General features: G+C 46.7%; 2 protein-coding genes and 1 long non-coding RNA gene across 4 annotated transcripts; 2 read left to right on the plus strand and 1 right to left on the minus strand.

The window, feature by feature from the left end:
* The first annotated feature begins 223 nt into the window (after nt 1–223).
* On the plus strand, nt 224–4,881 carry LOC125015994 (acidic leucine-rich nuclear phosphoprotein 32 family member E-like). The gene is made up of 7 exons (XM_047598154.1): nt 224–426; nt 2,227–2,376; nt 2,463–2,585; nt 2,808–2,967; nt 3,779–3,906; nt 3,983–4,049; nt 4,122–4,881. The coding sequence occupies exons 1-7, from the start codon at nt 373–375 to the stop codon at nt 4,199–4,201; spliced, it is 762 nt and encodes a 253-aa protein (XP_047454110.1). The 5' UTR covers nt 224–372; the 3' UTR covers nt 4,202–4,881.
* Nucleotides 4,882–6,156: 1,275 nt separating this feature from the next.
* Nucleotides 6,157–13,181, minus strand: plekho1b (pleckstrin homology domain containing, family O member 1b). 2 transcript variants are annotated; one of them, XM_047598152.1, is made up of 6 exons: nt 12,086–13,181; nt 11,091–11,237; nt 8,846–8,986; nt 8,093–8,197; nt 7,911–8,009; nt 6,157–7,829 (listed from the first exon to the last, which is right to left on the minus strand). In XM_047598152.1, the coding sequence occupies exons 1-6, from the start codon at nt 12,110–12,112 to the stop codon at nt 7,230–7,232; spliced, it is 1,119 nt and encodes a 372-aa protein (XP_047454108.1). In that variant the 5' UTR covers nt 12,113–13,181; the 3' UTR covers nt 6,157–7,229. The 2 variants fall into 2 exon arrangements, with proteins under 2 accessions (XP_047454108.1, XP_047454109.1); XM_047598153.1 differs by lacking the exon at nt 12,086–13,181 and adding an exon at nt 11,628–12,050.
* A 1,430-nt stretch (nt 13,182–14,611) lies between these two features.
* Nucleotides 14,612–19,189, plus strand: LOC125016405. The gene is made up of 3 exons (XR_007113683.1): nt 14,612–15,666; nt 16,281–16,422; nt 18,983–19,189. It is a non-coding gene; the product is annotated as an uncharacterized LOC125016405 (long non-coding RNA).
* Nucleotides 19,190–20,118: the final 929 nt, after the last annotated feature.

A 20,118-nucleotide genomic window follows, 5' to 3' on the forward strand; every position in this document is an offset into this window, starting at 1 on the left:
TGGCGCCGGTGAAGACAAAGAGAGACCGCCTGTTCAGTTTAAATGTTTCATCCTCGGCCTCTCATTGGTTACACTCGAGCAGCTTCGTCACCCTCACAGCCAATAGCAGACTCCAGCTTTACATAATACAATTATAGGGCGGGGCTTAGACAGAGGCTAACGTTTGGACCAATAAAAGGTCACGATTAGAAAACACATGCATATTCATGAGGAAGGGGGCGTGGTCTGTCAGCGGAGGTCGGGTAGCGTCGAAGATGGAGGCTTAGTTGTCGCTTGATGTCCACCGGAGAAGCAGGTCTTCACTGAACCGTGTTTTATTTTCAGTTTTCATTTGTTCTACTTTGTTTTTTCGCCCTGTGTTCGGGCTTCAACATGGAGATGAAGAAGAGGATTAGCCTGGAGCTGAGGAACAAGAGTCCCGCTGAGGTATGGAACTACGGCGGACTTTATTTATTTATTTTCAGAAGGAACTGCTCAAGGATGCCGAGGCGAACCGAGCGAACACGACGATGCTGAGGCTGAGATCAGAGCTCCTTCGCGGTTCACCTCCGACATTTTGGCTCCTCCGGGAGATGCGGCTCCAACATGGTGGAAACTCTGCTCTGTCCTCGAGGAGCCCGCCGCGTGCAGCTCGCGCTCTCTCGCGCTCTCACTTCTCGCTCGCTCGCTCGCGGCGGAGCCTCGCGCGACCCTCCCCTGCAGCTAGCATACTAGCTAACAGGCTAATATGCTAATGGGCTAACAGACAGGCTAACATGCTAATGGGATACCTTGTTAACATGCTAATATGCTAACAGGATAATAGACTAACGGACTAATATGCTAACAGGATAACACGCTAACAGGCTAGGCGGCCATGTTCGCGTCGTGTCGGCTACGTTCGTGTGAAACTCCGCCCAACAGTTTCCATTTAAACCTTCTTCTGAACCACAGGTGTCAAACATTTGGCCCGCGGGCCAGAAGCGGACACCAGGGGTCTCATTTGGCCGGAATTTACAAAGTGAAACAAATACACAGAAGATGTTTATCATGTGTAGCAGAGTTTTATTCAGACCGCGTACAGACATGAGTCCAGATTACACTGATTTATATTAAGACATTTCATTATACTAAAGGATGTTTGATTAAATGTAAACATTCTCCTAATTTCCTTGTTCTTCTCTGCCCTTAAACTAATGTTAAAAGTCTGGAGTTGTTTTTACTAGGTTATTATATATTATTCCATTAAATTCAATAACAATACAAAACGTCTCAAGATGCTTTATATAAACGACCTGAAACCTGTTGTGTTGCTGGTCCAGACCCTGAGATCGACCTGGTCTGAATGTGGCGCCCTGGTAAAAACAGTCTGATGTGATGGAGCCAGAGTCCAGCCTCAAACCTCTGGCTTTAGATTTAACCCATTTTTAGACCTAAGCGTGTTTCCACCCAGAGCATTAAAAGCTTTTTCCTCGTCCTCTGGTGTCGTAGGTCAGTTCGGCTCAGATTTAAAACAACAGCAGCTCATAGTTCGGATTAGACCGGAGTTTAAAGACGGCCTCTGTGTTTACCAGACCACCGACCCTGTGTCCTCATGCGGGGACATTAAGTTTTACTGTTGTGGTGTGGCAACTTCTTATTCTGCTTCATTTAGACCGGTTGTCCTCATACGTGGACGCTTTAGTCTGCCACCTACTGGTAGGAAAGTGTCCACACAGTGTAGAAACATGATGGCAGGCGATTCAGTGGTCGCAGGACAAAACTGCAGCTACGTCTGAAACATGTTTATTTATGTTTAACGTCTCTAGTTCGATATGACGCACAAATAATTCTGTCAAGAATAATGAGCTACAACAAAGTAGCACGTACTCGTTTGAAGACATTGTTGTGTGCAGGTCTGTTTTTGTTCAGGCAGAAAATGAACACATTGGTGACTTTATTGTAATATACGGGGAAATAATCCCCGTGTCCACATATGAGGACATTTTTCCAAAAACTACTTCCTGTTCAAAGCTAAGACTTAGTTTGTATTCTTTGTAGATCCCACTGATCCCAAAATGCAGAGCAAAGAGAAGCAGGACATACTGTCTCCCCTCTGTCTCCCCTCTGTCCCCACTGTGTCCCCTCTGTCTCCCCTCTGTCCCCACTGTCTCCCCTCTCTGTCCCCTCTGTGTCCATGGCTGAAAATCCGGTGGATGGTGTTGAACAGGTGTTGAACAGGTGTTGAACAGGTGTTGTTGTGTGCAGGTGGTGGAGCTGCTGGTGGATAACTGCCGGTCCGGTGACGGGGAGGTGGAGGGTCTGACGGACGAGTACACGGAGCTGGAGATCCTCAGCATGGTCAACGTGGGCCTCAGCTCCTTGTCCAAACTGCCCTCACTGCCCAAGCTACGCAAGGTGAGTCCCCCCCCCTCACCTGCATGGTGAGTGTCTCAGGTGAGTGTCTCAGGTGAGTCAGCTCTCTCTGTCTCTCTGTGTCTCAGCTGGACGTCAGTGACAACACCATCGCTGGAGGCCTGGACACGCTGGCAGAGAAATGTCCCAACCTGACGTACCTGAACCTGAGCGGCAACAAGATCAAGGACCTGAGCAGCATCGAGGTTCTGGTGAGTCCACATACAGATTCCACTGCACCAACGCTCGGGCGTCTGAGACCAGAGAGGGACGTCCCTACGGGGGACAGCTCTCTGGCCCGGAGGGAAAATAACAGTAAAGAACAGTAGCTAATGTAGTCAAACTATTTTCATCCTCGTAGTTTAACAGGATCCTTCATGTTGGACTTGTAGCCAGAACAGTCACTGAGTCCGGTTCCCTCTTTGTTTCTGCAGCAAAACGTGAAGAACCTGAAGAGTCTGGACCTGTACAGCTGTGAAATCACCTTGTTGGACGACTACAGAGACGGCGTCTTCGAGCTGTTGCCTCAGCTCACGTTCCTGGACGGATACGACCAGGAGGACAACGAGGTCCCCGACTCCGAGGCCGACAGCGGTGAGAGGCTCCACTGACGTAGCCGAGCTCCTCCAGAGATTTCACCATGTCACTTAAAAAGAATGAAACAAACTGAATGTAATATTACCCACAATCCTCTGCTCCACTCTGCCATGCTGGGCGTCATTAGAAACCAGAGAGGGTACTCTGTTTTTATTTCCTTCTGGGTCCTTTAGAGTCTGTCCTCATGATTCTACATCAGCTACGAACCACATGGAGACTGGACTCATAGAATCTGAACCTTTAGTCTCCATCTAGTGGTCTAATGGTGCTACTACAGATAATACACACAATGCAGCCATCTAGTAGTGACTGTTAGCTTAGCATTGATATGTAGCATGTAGCCTTGGTGGCTGTTAGCTTAGCATTGCTATGTAGCATGTAGCCTTGGTGGCTGTTAGCTTAGCATTGCTATGTAGCATGTAGCCTTGGTGGCTGTTAGCTTAGCATTGCTATGTAGCATGTAGCCTTGGTGCACATACTTTGAGGGGAGCAGTGGTGGGAGGCGGAGGAGGAGGAGGAGGAGGAGGAGCTTGGGGTTCGAAGGGTCACAGGTTCGCCTCCCGTCTTCTCCGTAGCTGTAGCAAGAACCCAACCTCCAGTTTGCTCCCCAGGTGCAGCCACCTGAGGCTGCAGCCCACTGCTCCACCTGTACACACCTGTGTGAACTAATAGGTGGGTCAACGTGCAGAGGTGGAATTTCCCCCTGAGGAATCAACAAGGGAACAATTCATTGTCTATTTATTTAATAATGAGCTCAGTGGTAGAATGTGATGGTGTGAATAAATAAAATGTCGACTTGTTGTTCCAGATGAAGATGATGAAGCCGGTCCACCTGGAGACGAGGACGAGGACGAGGATGAGGAGGATGAGGAGGAAGGCTCTGAGGGAGACGAGGGCGAGGTCGGCCTGTCCTACCTGATGAAAGAGGGAATCCAGGTGAGCGTTGTTCCTCGTTGTGACCCGGCGGCGACTTTCCTGGCTTCCTGCTTCCTGACCAGTTCCTTTCTTTCAGGACGAGGAGGACGACGGAGACTACGTGGAGGAGGACGAGGAAGATGAGGAGGAGGAAGAGGATGGAGGTTTGAAAGACGCCACAAAGAATTCTGTCCAGTTTTATTCGTTAAGCTGATGTGGACGGTTTTTATTTCCAGATGAGGACGGCGCCGGCGATCGGGGGGAGAAGAGGAAGAGAGACGCGGAGGATGAAGGAGATGATGACGATGACGAGTAGTTGGACCACGCGAACACTGTTAACGCCTGACCCCTCCCCCCCTCCATGGCCCCTCCCCCTCCATCATCTGGGCGTGTCCTCAGAGCTGCAGACCAATCATGTTCACGAGTTAGCTTGTTGTTACCACGGTAACCTGATCAGCTGTCATAGCTCAGTTATTATTAATCATTAACTCCAGTTAACTTTTAAAGCATCGATCAGTTGTTGATCTAATCAGGTTCATCATTAAACCAGTTCCACGTGTTCCGGGTTTGAGCTGGTTAGAACCAGTTAGAACCAGTTTGAATCGTTTAAATATTGCCACTGGTCCTGACCACTAAAAACTACACTACCCAGGAGCCTCGGCGGCTGTGACATCAGAGCCCTCTCCACATCAGCTCCTGATTGGTCCAAATATGAGCTATGGTTTCTGCTCTGTGATAGGATGCTGTTTAAAGCAGTGCACTCTGGGACTTGTAGTTGCCTCCTGTCCTGAGGCCCCTCCCCCGCGCCCGCCCCCCGTGGTCCTGACCCGCGGTCCGACCCGGTTCCTCCCACTCCGTGTAAATAGAAGTGGTCTCTGTAGGTGTTGTGGTGTCGACTCTCCTCCTCTGAGTTAATTTTATTTTTTTATTCCTGTCTTGATGGTGTCTGTAACCAGAGTGTTTTTTTGAATAAAACGACTGAATTCTGTTTTTGAACTGAGTCTTTAACTCACTGACCAATCACAACGTCACCACTTCTTCTTCTCTGGTTTGTTGTACACTGTAGAGCCAAGATGGCTGCCGTCTCTCTCTCTGGACCTGGATCCAGGTTCTGGATGATCCAGTTCACTCTGCTCCGCCTCCACCAACTACTGACGTTTACATCCAGATGCTAACAGTGGTTAGCTAGCAACAAGTAACCGGCTCACACATTGCCATGGGGGCGGGGCTCTACGTGCTGTGAGGGGGCGGGGCTCTACGTGCTGTGAGGGGGCGGGGCTCTACGTGCTGTGAGGGGGCGGGGCTCTACTTGCTGTGAGGGGGCGTCATGGCGTCCGCTGCCTCTTCACTGGCTGTAGTAGCAGACCTCATCCTGCAGAGGGCGCTGTCACACACACATGCTCAGCGTGTCTTTTTCTCCATATATAGACGTCATGACTGACTCACACAAGAACACAGAGACATGAGTCCAGATGTCTCCGTCTGTGAGGACAGTCTCAGATCCTCTTCCTGTCCAACACTAATCCACACACATCAGAACAATGATTTAAAGAGATGCCACAGATCCAGGTTCACTTTTCAGGTTTTATTTTAGCACATGAACTGATCAGGACTCACAACCGCCACCTGCTTCACATCGCTAGTGGACTACATCTCCCATCATCCCCCAGGGGGGTTAAGGCTACAAACAGGAAGCTCGAACTAGACGTCTGCAGGGACACCATCAGAGGAACGTCTCACCTTATTCAATAGGAATTCACATTTCTAACATTGAACCTATTTAATGTTTTATTTCAGTCATCACATTAGAAACTAGTTCATCTTCAGGCAGCGTTACAAAAGTTTAAAAAAATAAAACTTTGTCTGATTGTTGAAACTTTCCAGTCGTGTCCAGAACTGGATCAGGACCTGATGAAGACCATCTAATAAAGCGCAGACTCCTTCAGTCACGTAAAATCCTATTCAGTCACTGTACGTCGCTAGCTCACGGCTAGTTAGCAGGCGCGCTATGTAGCATTTGTAAAAATGTTAAAGCTGTACGAGACAGACGTGTGTTTGAAGGTAATGTATTAGTTCATTAACCCTCTATAGGAACCAGGAACCATGTGTGGTAACGTGGTTCCTGGTTCCTCTCAGTGAGGTTTATTGTCATGTGGTTTTATTGAGCCAATCAGAGAAGATCCAGGAAACATCCTCAGGTCTAATCAGGTCTAATGTGGTCTACAAGGTCCCCCCTCTGACCTGGTTTATCAGGAACCATGAAGAAGAACAAGTGTCCTGATGTTTCTAATGTGACAAATACATGTTTACATTAGTTTAAGGACCAGGAACCAGATATGAGACCAGGAACCAGATATGAGACCAGGAACCAGATATGAGACACTCATTCATCTGGATTTAACGCATGAGGTGCCTGTAAAGAGTTGAACTAATACATTTCCTTTATAAAATAAGTGTGTATCTGTGGACGCAATGACGCTGCTATTTCGCCTGGCAACGAGAAACACTGTCGTCTGATTGGCTGAGGAGGCGGCGTCTTGCAGCAGGTCCTGACCGTTTAACTCAAATCATTAAAACTCGTTTAGCCCTGAGACTGGAGAGAAACGCCTCCACCGTGTCTCCACATTCACATTCTGGCCCACGGGGAAAGTTCAAGTTGCTGGTGGTTGTTGTGCATAGCATCCGTTAGCTCGGCAACTGGAATCCAAACAGCAGCGGCTAGCCGCTAGCTGCTAGCCGCTGTGCTAACTGGATGAAATTTGAAATATTTGACCTTTGTTTTAATGAAGAAACTGAAGTAAACTCAGAAGAAAAGGTTCCAGCAACGTGGTCCTGGGTCTGGACCCTGGACCTGAATCGTACCGTGTTCGGTCCAGTACCTAAACGATCCTCTACACACAGAAACTAGGAACCTACAGGATCCAAAGTGACACCAAGATCTGGATCTAAACCTTCTTCTTGGCACATGTTCGATCACATGACGACATTCACATTAATCTGAGGGGCGGCTACCTGAGCTCCAGGACCAGGACCAGGACCAGGACCAGGACCAGGACCAGGGTCCATTTCTAGGAGGTTTAAACCAACCAGTTCCTGCTCTAAAGGGTCAGGAACTGGTTCTCAGTTACAGGATCGTAGACCAGATACTGGACTACCTCAGACCACAGACGTCCCCATGAAAGAAAGGAGGAGGAGGAGGAGGAGGAGGAGGAGGAGGAGAAGGAGGAGGAGGAGGAGGAGGAGGAGGAGGAGGTTCTTTAGGGTCAGATTCCTGGAGGGTCTTGGACCTGGACCCTGAGCAGAAGTGGTCCATCCAGATCTGGTCTACCTGGACCCAGTCTGGATCAGTCTTTATTGGAGTCCAGTTGTCGGTACAACGCCCTCAGCTCCTTCACCTCCTCCAGGACCTGGTGGGCCTGGTTCCAGGCCACCGCCGCCTCCTTCAGGAGTCTCTCGGCTTCGGCCCGAGCTCCTTCCCCCGACTCCTTCCCGGCCTCGGCCCGGACCTCCTTCAGCAGCCTCTCCGTCTTCTCCAGCTTCTGGACGATGAGGTCCTGGACCCGGCCGAGGTCCTGGACCCGGCCGAGGGGGGCGGCTGTGGTGGAGGAGGAGGAGGAGGAGGAGGTGGGGCTGGAGACCGGAGGCGTCTTGTTCTTGGCGTCTTTAGTCTCTGAGTGTGTCAGGATCTGGTCCATGGAGGCGCTGAGCTGGGACGTCTGTCCCGGACCCGGCTGCTCCCACACCACCACCACCTCCCGGGGAAGACTGTGCGATTTCCCAGAAGCCTCGGGGGGGCGGGTCTGGGACCTGGGACCTTCCGGACCGAGGAGCGACGCCGGTTTGTCCGAGTCGACCATGAAGGCGTCAGCTCCATGAGGAGGACTCTGCTCCTCCTCATGGACCAGGTCTAGAATCAGAGTCCCATCTGAGGAGGAGGTGGAGGCCTGGAGGACAGGAGGAGACGTGTATGAGGAGCAGGAGGAGCAGGAGGAGCAGGAGGAGCAGGAGGAGCAGGAGATACTCACCACTGCCAGGAGGTGGCCTCTGGTTGGGAGGCGGCGGTTATGAGGGATCTTGACTCGGTCTCGTGTCAGGTGAGACAGGTGAGAGTCCTGAACGATGACCTGGAACCAGAACCAGAACCAGAACCAGGAGGTTTATTATTAACAACTAAACTAAGAACTAAACCTCCCAGAGAAGCTCAGACCTCGTCCAGGATCCGGTTCTTGGCCCTGGTGATGGCGGCGCTGAGGACGTTGATCCAGGACTCCTTCTCCTCCGGACTGACGGCGAGGAAGACCAGGTTAGGAACCTGTGACACACGCACCCATCAGAGGAGGAAGCAGTGCATTGTGGGACTGGATTCTGTCATAAGATGGCCGCCAGCACATCAAGGTGCGTTCAGGTGTATAAAGGTGTCTTCAGGTGTATAAAGGTGTGTTCAGGTACGTTCAGGTGTATAAAGGTGTGTTCAGGTGTGTTCAGGTGTATAAAGGTGTGTTCAGGTGTATAAAGCTGTGTTCAGGTGTGATCAGGTGTGTTCAGGTGTATAAAGGTGCGTTCAGGTGTATAAAGGTGCGTTCAGGTGTATAAAGGTGTGTTCAGGTGTGTTCAGGTGTATAAAGCTGTGTTCAGGTGTATAAAGGTGTGTTCAGGTGTGATCAGGTGTGTTCAGGTGTATAAAGGTGCGTTCAGGTGTATAAAGGTGCGTTCAGGTGTATAAAGGTGTCTTCAGGTGTATAAAGGTGTGTTCAGGTGTGATCAGGTGTGTTCAGGTGTATAAGGGGCGTTCATGCGTATAAAGGTGCGTTCAGGTGTATAAAGGTGTCTTCAGGTGTATAAAGGTGTGTTCAGGTGTGTTCAGGTGTGATCAGGTGTGTTCAGGTGTATAAAGGTGTGTTCAGGTGTGTTCAGGTGTGATCAGGTGTGTTCAGGTGTATAAAGGTGCGTTCAGGTGTACCGTGTTCCCAGGTGAGCTGCAGCGCTGCAATCTAAACTTGCTGTGGTTCTTCTTGCTACGACTCTTGTTCTTCCTGATCTCCTCACAGCGCTCGTAGTCCGACAGGTCCAGCACCTCATCAGCCCGACCGAGCTCCTTCACCTGCAGACACCAGGTAAATCACTCGGGTCACAGGTTTTAAAACGTTTCATCAGATCAAATCTCCTTCATGTTTGATCTCTATTGATGCGTTTCATTGTTAATGAGAAGAAGAGAATATATCTGCACAGCAACTTTTAGTGTCTTTCTTTGTCCACCATGTGTCCACGTGAATGTGTCCCTGTTGCTACGGAGACAAACTAACTTGTGGACATTGTCCAACCAGAGGAGAGCTGACGCTTCTTATTGAGAACAGTGTCTCCCAGTGAACAGTGGCTGCAGGAGTGGACACATATTAGCAGCAGCATTGGCAGCTTGTCTTTGTCTTGGTTTGTCTTGGTTTGTCTCCAGCTGTTAGCCGCGTTAGCCCAAGTGCTAGCAGAATCCCCGGCTAACGTATGCTTGGCTTGGTTCATGTGCTGTTTGAAGCTGGAAAGAAAACTCCTTCCTGCAGAGTGTGATGATACTTTATGTGTCTCCACTGGTCCCTCTTGGTGTCTTTGTCCTCAAATGTCCCATGGAGAGGACCAACGTGCTGTTTAGCGTCTTCCATCTTTATGGGTTGGTTCTGCTGCCTGTCACTACCGGATCAGCTGGTGCTAACGCTAACGCTACTTGGACAAACTGAGACACGTTCACAGTCGTTCTGCTGCAGATGCTTCATTAATCACATGAATCAGATGATGATTAATTAACATTAACGAGCTCATTGACAGCTCTAGTTTTTATTTATTTTATGTGTTTATATCCTTTAGGCTCCACCCACTTCCAGTAACACACACACCTGACCTCTGCAGCTTGTTAATCTCCTTGGAAACAGCATCAATTATTAACCAGCTTTAAACTGACACTTCCTGGGAGGCGCACACACACACACACACACACACACACAGTGATGAACCTGTTGCTGAGGTCAGGCCGTACCTGTCTGTGATTGGCTGCTCCAGCTGTCAATCATGCCTCATGTTATTGTGTTTTATTTGTTACTATGTCACTGGGATTCAAACCCAGAACCTTGTTGCTGTTATGCATCACTGCTACAGACTGTGCAGCCGAGGTATCGATCATGATGGAAGGTCAAAGGTCAGAGCTCGTTATGTAACTCTGATTATTGATTATTGGTCACATGACGCAGGAGCCAGAACCAGAGCACATACACATGCACATCTGCTGTCTGTTAGCATCGTTAGCAGCTAGCTCTGCAGGACACCTACATAAGGGTCAGAAGTTAGCTTCAGGTTAGCTCCAGGTTAGCTCCAGGTTAGCTCCAGGTTAGCTCCAGGTTAGCTTCAGGTTAGCTTCAGGTTAGCTCCAGGTTAGCTCCAGGACTCTGTTGTCCTGTGTCTGTGTCTTTGTGAGAGTTGCTGATGATCAGTAAACGTTACCACGGAAACAGGTCTGAACGAGTTCGGCTAAAGAGGAAGTGGTCGGTTTGTTTCTATTCCTGCTCCGACCTGACACTGATCGCACGTCATCGCAACCACAGAAGAAGAACAGAGTCTGAGGCTCCACCCACTAAGGACACAGACATGTCCTAATTAGGCCCGAGACACATGGACGCGTCACGTTAAACCAGTAAATGTCCCTTCGGTTCCTTCGTGTATGAAACAGGAAGAGAAGCAGAGGAGGAAACTGTGGTTATTATATTCATAGAAAAGAAGAAGAAGTTGATGGTTTCAAATCTTTTAGTTGATTTAAACCGGGTCCAAACTAAGGCCTGTGGACCAGCTGGGGCCCAGCTTCCATTTTCATTGGTTCCTTCCACATCCACAGGAATCACCATCCTAAGACAGACCAGGACCAGGTAGACCTGAACCAGAGAGACCAGAGAGACCAGGACCAGGTAGACCTGGACCAGAGAGACCAGAGAGACCAGGACCAGGTAGACCTGGACCAGAGAGACCAGGACCAGGTAGACCAGAGAGACCTGAACCAGAGAGACCAGAGAGACCAGGTAGACCTGGACCAGAGAGACCAGGACCAGAGAGACCAGGACCACACTGTGACCGTCCCTTTACATCTGTCCCAGGAACTAATGAGCTGCTGATGCTCTTAACAAGCAGGTGGAGGTGAAGGGTCACCTGGAGGCCCCGCCCCCTCGTCTCACCTCCTTCTCGCAGATGAACAGCTGGTCTCCTCTCAGAACCACGAAGCGGTTCTTCCAGATCTCCCTGAAGATTCCTCTCCCACAGAACTTCCTGATCCAGCCCACCTTATCAGGGGGGACGTTCTGGGGCGCCGAGTCCACCAGACCCTACAGGAAACAGAGGGTCATCAGATGACACCAGAACCTAGTGTTAGCATCAGACTAGTGTTAGCATCAGACTAGTATTAGCATCAGACTAGTGTTAGCATTAGACTATTATTAACATTAGACTAGTGTTAGCATCAGACTAGTGTTAGCATCAGACTATTATTAACATCAGACTAGTGTTAGCATCAGACTAGTATTAGCATTAGATTAGTATTAGCATCAGACTAGTGTTAGCATCAGACTAGTGTTAGCATCAGACTAGTGTTAGCATCAGACTAGCTGATACGCACTGAAGCAGAAGTTTCAGGGAGGACATGAACGCGTCCTGCTTCGTTGTTGTTGTTACTTTCTATTTTACCAGATTATTATATTTTATTATTTGTCCTTTACCTTCATTGTCTCCGTCAGTTGTTTCTGATTATTCCATGTCGCGAATGAAAGAAACTTTTTATTCGCATTTAATTTTCATCTCGTTTATAAACGATCCCGTTACCGTGGTGCGTTCAGGGTCAGATGTTTGTTACGTAAGTCCGTGAAGCGGCTGTAACGTGAGACGGGAGCGGGTTCTGGTTCGGAGTCTCCCGAAGATCGTCTCGGTTCTAACAGTTCTAACGGTTCTAACGGAACCGAACCTTTGTGTTTCAGCTTTTATTTTCATTTTTTTACATTTCTTACATCAACGTTAAAAACCTTTACTCTGAAAACCGGAAGCGTGTTCTTAATCGTCTAGCGGCTCTTGTTTCCTTCAAAATAAGAGCTCTAATCCTTTTGTTCCTCTCGCTCCGGTTTTTCTGGATAAAAGCGGCGTCGCGAGCCGCCGGTGGTCGCGTGCTGGCGTTCACACTCACCCGTTTCCCGGTGCTGTTCTTCTTCATGCTGACAGGCCGCCCCGGCGGGACGGGCGGGGCTCCGGTGTTTGGGGCCGGAGGAGGAGGAGGTGAAGCCGCTGGAAGCCGCTGTGGGTCCGGCAGAGAGGAGCGGAGCCTCCGCTTCAGCTCCGCCGCTCCGAGGCTGCTGTTGTCCGGTGTGAAGCTGCTCTGCGTCCCGCTGCTGCCGCTGCTGCTGCCGGGCTCCCTGCTCTCTGACCGGACAGCAGCCGCTCCGTGAGTCGGTGTCCGGTTACTCCTCCCCCTCTCCCCCTCCTCCCCCTCCTCCTCTCCCCCGGACTCCCTGCTGGCTCAGCGGCTCCTCGGCAGCCCCACAGCGCCCCCCTCCGGAGGACAAGGGGAGGACCGGGCTCCTCCTCCTCCTGCTCCTTAGAATCAACCTTTAAGAGGAGCAGGTTCTAAACCGGGTTCTGCTCCTGGACGTTCACATGAGTTTATAAAGTTAAAGACGTGAGGAGAAACCTGTTCGTCTCCATCATTCACCACTGACACCACCTCCTGTTCTCCACCTGTTCTCCACCTGTTCTCCACCTGTTCTCCACCTGTTCTAGCTGCACTCACAAAAAGAACCTGTTGGATCTGAACAAGGTTCTAGTAGAACTTCAGATGGAGCCAGAGACCAAACATTTAGAGCAGGAAGCAGGTTGTAACCGGGTCGAGGTCGTGGTTAAAGGAGGAGGAGCTGCTCATCACTGAGTCCTTCATGACTCTTTAAGTTCTGTTCTGAAGGTTCTGGTCTTAAACGTCTGATCAGATGATGAAAGTTCTGAGGGTTCTGGTCTTAAACGTCTGATCAGATGATGAAAGTTCTGAGGGTTCTGGTCTTAAACGTCTGATCAGATGATGAAAGTTCTGAGGGTTCTGGTCTTAAACGTCTGATCAGATGATGAAAGGTACGAGCTGATCTTAACACGTGTAAAGTGTCTGTATGAGTCTTAATTTAACCCTTTTTCTAGTGTTGGTACCTTCACACTAAGTTAATGTAAATTTGACTCTTCTTGTAGTTAAATTTAACACCAACCAGCGTTAGTTTTAACACTTTTATGCAGTGTTAGCAGTGAACTGTCTCAGAGGACTATTTCTTAACTACACAAGTGTTAATGTTTCCTCCATAACACTTAAAAGGTGTCAATATAATTCTTATATAATCCTACAAAAATACTTGGAAAATAAACTTTACTAAAATAAAAAGTTAGTCATGTTTGGCCGTTCAGAAACATTTATTTTCAAATTTGCATCACAAATATTAGAACATGCAACAATAAAAGGCACAGTGTAGCGTTAGCACCACTTTAGCACGCTAGCTAGCAACTCCGCACCATTAGCATCGTTTTATCAGGTTTTACATCTGTGGTTATAAAGAACATGACTCGTCTCACTCAGACAAACGTTAAGACAAACGTATCGTTTAAAGACGTTTCTCACTTTCTATGTTCCAGTGAGACCAGGCCTGCATGCTAACCATGCTAACCATGCTAACCATGCTAACCGCTAGCTCATTAAGCAGGTGTTCTGGTGGTTAGTAACAGCGCGACCAGTAAAGTTTCCGTGGCTCATTGCTGCAAAATGACTTGAGGTGTTAAACAGGATCAGAGTTAATGTTTAAACATTTACATCTAGAGGTTTGATTTAGTGACGCTTCCTTTTTCACTCGGTTTAACAACAACTATTAATCGACTGAGAGTTAATTATAACGGATTAACTCAGAGACAATAATTAACTCTACTAGTTTATGTGTAGTTTAACACCTGTCTCGTCTCGTCCTCTGACAGATTTTCCTCCTAAACTTCGTCTTTTCAGCAGCGATGATCGAGTCTGAGGACGTCGAGTAAAGATGAGGAGAGTAGATTCGCTCAGATTCTCTTTAAACCACCTGCTTTTTATTATGGTTTGAATGTGTTCGTGTATAATCTGGTGTAGAGGACGGATGGTCCAGGATGGACGGCAGTTTGTCCCGTGTCCCCGTGTCCCTCACTGAGACAAAAGTCTCCATGTCCCAGTCACTGTTGACTCTCCAAGTCAACTCCTGTTCACTCTCAAAGACTCCGTCTCCTCACACTTCATTCTGCTCCTACTCCTCCTCCTTCATCCTCCTCCTCCTCCTCCTTCCTCCCCTCCTCACCTCCTCCTCCTCCTGCTCCTCCTCCTCCTCCTCCTCCTCCTCCTCCTCCTCCTTCACCTCCTCCTCCTCCTTCTCCTTCACCTCCTCCCTCCTCCTCCTCCTCCTCCTCCTCCTCCTCCTCCTCCTCCTTCACCTCCTCCTCCTCCTCCTCCTCCTCCTCCTCCTCTTGTGTCTCAGTAGGTGGGTCGTCCATGAACCGAAGGGTTGTGGGTTTGATCCCAGGAATATGCTGCTGTTATCTGGTGTTTGGTTGTGTGTGTGTGAGGAGTGTGTGAGGTGTGTGTGTGTGTGTGTGTGTGTGTGTGTGTGTGTGTGTGTGTGTGTGTGAGAGAGTGTGTGAGTGTGTGTTACTGTGTGTGTGTGTGTGTGTGTGTGTGTGTGTGTGTGTGTGTGTGTGTGTGTGTGTGTGTGAGAGAGTGTGTGAGTGTGTGTTACTGTGTGTGTGTGTGTGTGTGTGTGTGTGTAAAGGCTTTGAGAACCAATAGGTGGAAAAGATCTATATCCACCTTATTCTAACTCCCATGATCCTTTGCACCAGTTATGGACTCTATTAAAATCTCTAATAAAATACGTGGAAACATCATCTTTTACACCTCAAACGGGACATTGTCACCGCACTGTCTTCTACTCTGGAGGACGGAGGACAATCTGAAGAGACAGAGGACGATGTGAAGGGACGGAGGACGATGTGAAGAGACAGAGGACGATGTGAAGAGACGGAGGACGATCTGAAGGGACAGAGGACGATGTGAAGGGACGGAGGACGATCTGAAGAGACAGAGGACGATGTGAAGGGACAGAGGACGATGTGAAGAGACGGAGGACGATGTGAAGAGACAGAGGACGATGTGAAGGGACAGAGGACGATGTGAAGAGACAGAGGACGATGTGAAGGGACGGAGGACAATCTGAAGAAGTGGCCACAGATCATTTGCATTTACTTCCGTGGGCACAGACAGTGAAGCTATGAACAAACTTAGAAGCTCGTATCAGAACCTTCACAGAAACTAAGTCGGTCTCTGTTAAAGGACGTGGGACACGACCTCATGTATCTGAAACCAGACGCAGAGACGAGTCAGAGCCTTAAAGTCCCACATCACAGGGTTTTAGTTTCACACAAACAGCTGCTGCTCATGTGGTGCAGGAGCAGAGAGATCAGCAAAACCATGGACGGCGACAGACGGCAAACCATGGCTGCTGCAACAAATCGAGTTTTCCTCCGTCAGCTTTTGGTCGATGAAATGAAATGAACAGACGAACAGTGTTTTTGGGGTCTCTTCTCTTCTGGCCTCCTCGTCTGTAGGAAGGCGATGGAAACTGGAGCGATTCCTTTCTGGTCTTATATTAGCAACTGGCTAACGGCTACTTCTGCTACCGAACCGGACGTCGCACTCACACTGAGTCACGGCCCAGAAATAAGGTGGATAGAAGCAAGATCCTTCTTATTCTCCTAAACATGTTGGTTTGGGCCAATAACTAAATAAACAGACATCAGACGTGGTTTATTTGGGACGTGTGTGACTTTTCTCTGAAAAGTTGTTAATCAGTAGCTCAGAAACAGGTAGAATATATAGAAGAAATGAAAACAACTTTGAAAGATTATACAAAAATATATATATATATGAGAACAGATGAAATATATATATATATATATATATATATATATATATATGAGAACAGAGCTATGAAAACGTCCTGTTTGTGAAATGGTTGTAAAAGTTGGTAAAAATCATGTAAATAAAACTAAGCTCAGCCTCAGAGTTATGTTCAATGAAGGAGGAGACATGGACGCGTCCTTCAGCTACAACGTTCATGTTCTCCATGATGTTCATGTTCTTCATATTGTTCATGTTCTTCATGTTCTCCATGTTCTTCATGTTCTCCATGATGTTCACGTTCTCCATGTTCTCCATGTTCTCCATGATGTTCATGTTCTTCATGTTCTCCATGATGTTCATGTTCTCCATGTTCTCCATGTTCTCCATGTTCTCCATGATGTTCATGTTCTCCATGTTCTCCATGATGGCGGTTCAGTGGCTCGGTCGTTAGGGTTGATGCCTCCCATCGATGAAAGTCCGGGTTCGTGTCCAGTCTTTCTGGGTGGAGTTTGCATGTTCTCCCTGTGTTCGCGTGGGTTCTCCGGCTTCGTTAGGCTGATTGGTGAAAATGATCCTAGGTGAGTATGAGTGTGAATGGTTGTTTGTCTCGAGGATTAAACGGTAGAAGATGAGATGTTGTTTATGTTGTTTATGTTGTTCATGTTGTTCGTGTTGTTTGTGTTGTTCATGTTGTTCGTGTTGTTTGTGTTGTTCATGTTGTTCATGTTGTTTGTGTTGTTCATGTTGTTCATGTTGTTTGTGTTGTTCATGGTGTTTATGGTGTTTATGGTGTTTATGTTGTTCATGTTGTTCATGTTGTTTGTGTTGTTCATGGTGTTCATGTTGTTTGTGTTGTTCATGGTGTTCATGTTGTTCATGGTGTTTATGTTGTTTGTGTTGTTCATGTTGTTCATGTTGTTTGTGTTGTTCATGGTGTTTATGGTGTTTATGTTGTTCATGTTGTTCATGTTGTTCATGGTGTTTATGTTGTTTGTGTTGTTCATGTTGTTCATGTTGTTTGTGTTGTTCATGGTGTTTATGGTGTTCATGTTGTTCGTGTTGTTCATGTTGTTTATGTTGTTCATGTTGTTCATGTTGTTCATGGTGTTTATGTTGTTTGTGTTGTTCATGTTGTTCATGTTGTTCATGTTGTTTGTGTTGTTCATGGTGTTTATGGTGTTTATGTTCTTCGTGTTCTTCATGTTCTTCATGTTGTTCATGGTGTCAGAGTCCAGAGTTCAGTCTGGTTCTTCTCTCATCCTCCACTTTAAACAAAAACATGACACTTCTGAACTAAGATGATTTTACATCTCTGATCAAAACATCATTTATTATTATTATAATTATTATTATAAAGTTCTGGATAAACCCAATAGAACAGTTGGTGGTGATGAATTAATCACATCTACCTGCAAACACAAATACTAAAACCTGAATAAATCCCTGTGGGTTTCAGTGACACAACATCATCAGTTTAGTCATGAAAACAAATGTTTGTGAAGCTAAAGTTAGAAATAACAGGATTCCTCCTTAATGAATCTGTTTGTGTGTGATCATCATGCTCCAATTAAAAACCAAGGAACTCGATGATGAGTTCAGGGACGACATTAAAGAACAGGACCGATGGAAAAGGAATGTCTTTATCTGGGAGAAGTGTAGGTTGCTAAGGAATAAGGAAACAAAATGAAATAGACAGAAAAAAAACAATATTATAAATCTAACTTTGAAGAATGAAAGAGTGACAGTGAAAAACCCTTAACGAGGTCACGACATCGTTTATAGAACATAACAGGGGAGTAATTACCAAACCTTATGATACAGAAAGTCACAGTTTATACGAAAAGTAAATTCAACCAGGAGTCAGTTTCAGTCGGGAAGTAAAGTGACGTCAGTATCTGATATAAGAAAGTACATAGTGTTAATGAAAAGGACAAACCTGTTCTCACTATGAAAACTGAACAGCTGTGAGGATGTGAACATTTAGATGGTTCACTGCTTCACGTGGCTGCTAAAGCTAAAGCTAAAGCTAAAGCTAAGCCTTTATGCTACATCTTCAATTTATGTTCAAAACAATTCAAAATAGCTCAAAAAAACAACAAAGAGACACTTAGAGGACAAAGCAGTCGGTCAGTAACAGACAGAGACAGAGACAGAGACAGACAGAGACAGACAGAGAGACACAGAGAGACAGAGACACAGAGACACAGAGACAGAGACACAGAGACAGAGACAGACAGAGACAGAGACACAGAGACACAGAGACAGAGACACAGAGACAGAGACAGACAGAGAGACAGAGACACAGAGACAGAGAGACAGAGAGACAGAGACAGAGAGACAGAGACAGACAGAGAGACACAGAGAGACAGAGACACAGAGACACAGACACAGACACAGAGACAGAGAGACAGAGAGACAGAGAGACAGAGACAGAGACAGACAGAGACACAGAGAGACAGAGACACAGAGACAGACACAGAGACAGAGAGACAGAGACAGAGACACAGAGAGACAGAGACAGAGAGACAGAGACAGACAGAGACAAAGACACAGAGACAGAGAGACAGAGACAGAGACAGAGACACAGACAGAGTCAGAGACAGAGACAGAGACACAGAGAGACAAAGAAAGAGAGACAGAGACAGACAGAGACAGAGTCAGAGACAGAGACACAGAGAGACAAAGAAAGAGAGACAGAGACAGACAGAGACATAGAGACACAGACAGAGAGAGAGACAGAGTCAGAGACAGAGTCAGAGACAGAGACACAGAGAGACAAAGAAAGAGAGACAGAGACAGACAGAGACAGAGTCAGAGACAGAGACACAGAGAGACAAAGAAAGAGAGACAGAGACAGACAGAGACACAGAGACACAGACAGAGAGAGAGACAGAGTCAGAGACAGAGACACAGAGAGACAAAGAAAGAGAGACAGAGACAGACAGAGACAGAGTCAGAGACAGAGACACAGAGAGACAAAGAAAGAGAGACAGAGACAGAGTCAGAGTCAGAGACATAGATAGAGACAGAGACAGAGAGAGACAGAGAGACGGAGACAGTCTTTGGTGCAGCCTTTCATCTGATTGATTTTCATCGTGTCTTAAAGTGTGAATGGGGATAAACCTCCTTGTTTTCCAGGATTAATCCAGGTCTGAATGTTTTATAAGGAACAAACTGAAGCTGCTGATTCACTTCATTCCTCCCGAACACGTTAGAGAAGCTCATTAATACTGTAATAATACTGTGATAATACGGTGATAATACTGTAATAATACTGTAATAATACTGTGATAATACTGTAATGATACTGTGATAATACTGTGATAATACTGTAATGATACTGTAATAATACTGTGATAATACTGTAATAATACTGTGATAATACTGTAATAATATTGTAATGATACTGTGATAATACTGTGATAATACTGTGATAATACTGTAATGATACTGTAATAACACTGTAATAATACTGTAATAATATTGTAATGATACTGTAATAATACTGTAATAATACTGTGATAATACTGTGATAATACTGTAATGATACTGTAATAACACTGTAATAATACTGCAATAATACTGTAATAACACTGTAATAATACTGTGATAATACTGTAATAATACTGTAATGATACTGTAATAACACTGTAATAATACTGTGATAATACTGTTATAATATCGTGATAATACTGTGATAATACTGCAATAATACTGTAATAATACTATATTTTAATACTGTGATAATACTTGTGTTAATAATACTGTGAAAATACTGTGATAATACTGTGATAATACTGTAATAATACTGTGATAATACTGTAATAATACTGTGAGAAAAAGAGGACGGTGTTTATGCTGCTTTAAACGTCCCGTCTCTCACTGATCCTCATCAAACTTTCACATCTTCACCTTTAGGACTAATGTCAATGAAATCAGCTTCAAGAATAACATCTGTGTTTTACACAAACCTGTTCCCCCTAGAACCCTAACCCTAGAACCCTAACCCTAGAACCCTAACTCTGACCCTAGAACCCTAACCCTAGAACCCTAACCCTAGAACCCTACCTCTAACCCTAGAACCCTAACCCTAACCCTAGAACCCTAACCCTAGAACCCTAACTCTAGAACCCTAACCCTAACCCTAGAACCCTAACCCTAGAACTCTAACCCTAGAACCCTAACTCTAACCCTAGAACCCTAACCCTAACCCTAGAACCCTAACCCTAGAACCCTAACCCTAACCCTAGAACCCTAACCCTAACCCTAGAACC

This window comes from Mugil cephalus, chromosome 11 (assembly GCF_022458985.1).
Source record: "Mugil cephalus isolate CIBA_MC_2020 chromosome 11, CIBA_Mcephalus_1.1, whole genome shotgun sequence".
Taxonomy (NCBI): Eukaryota; Metazoa; Chordata; class Actinopteri; order Mugiliformes; family Mugilidae; genus Mugil; species Mugil cephalus.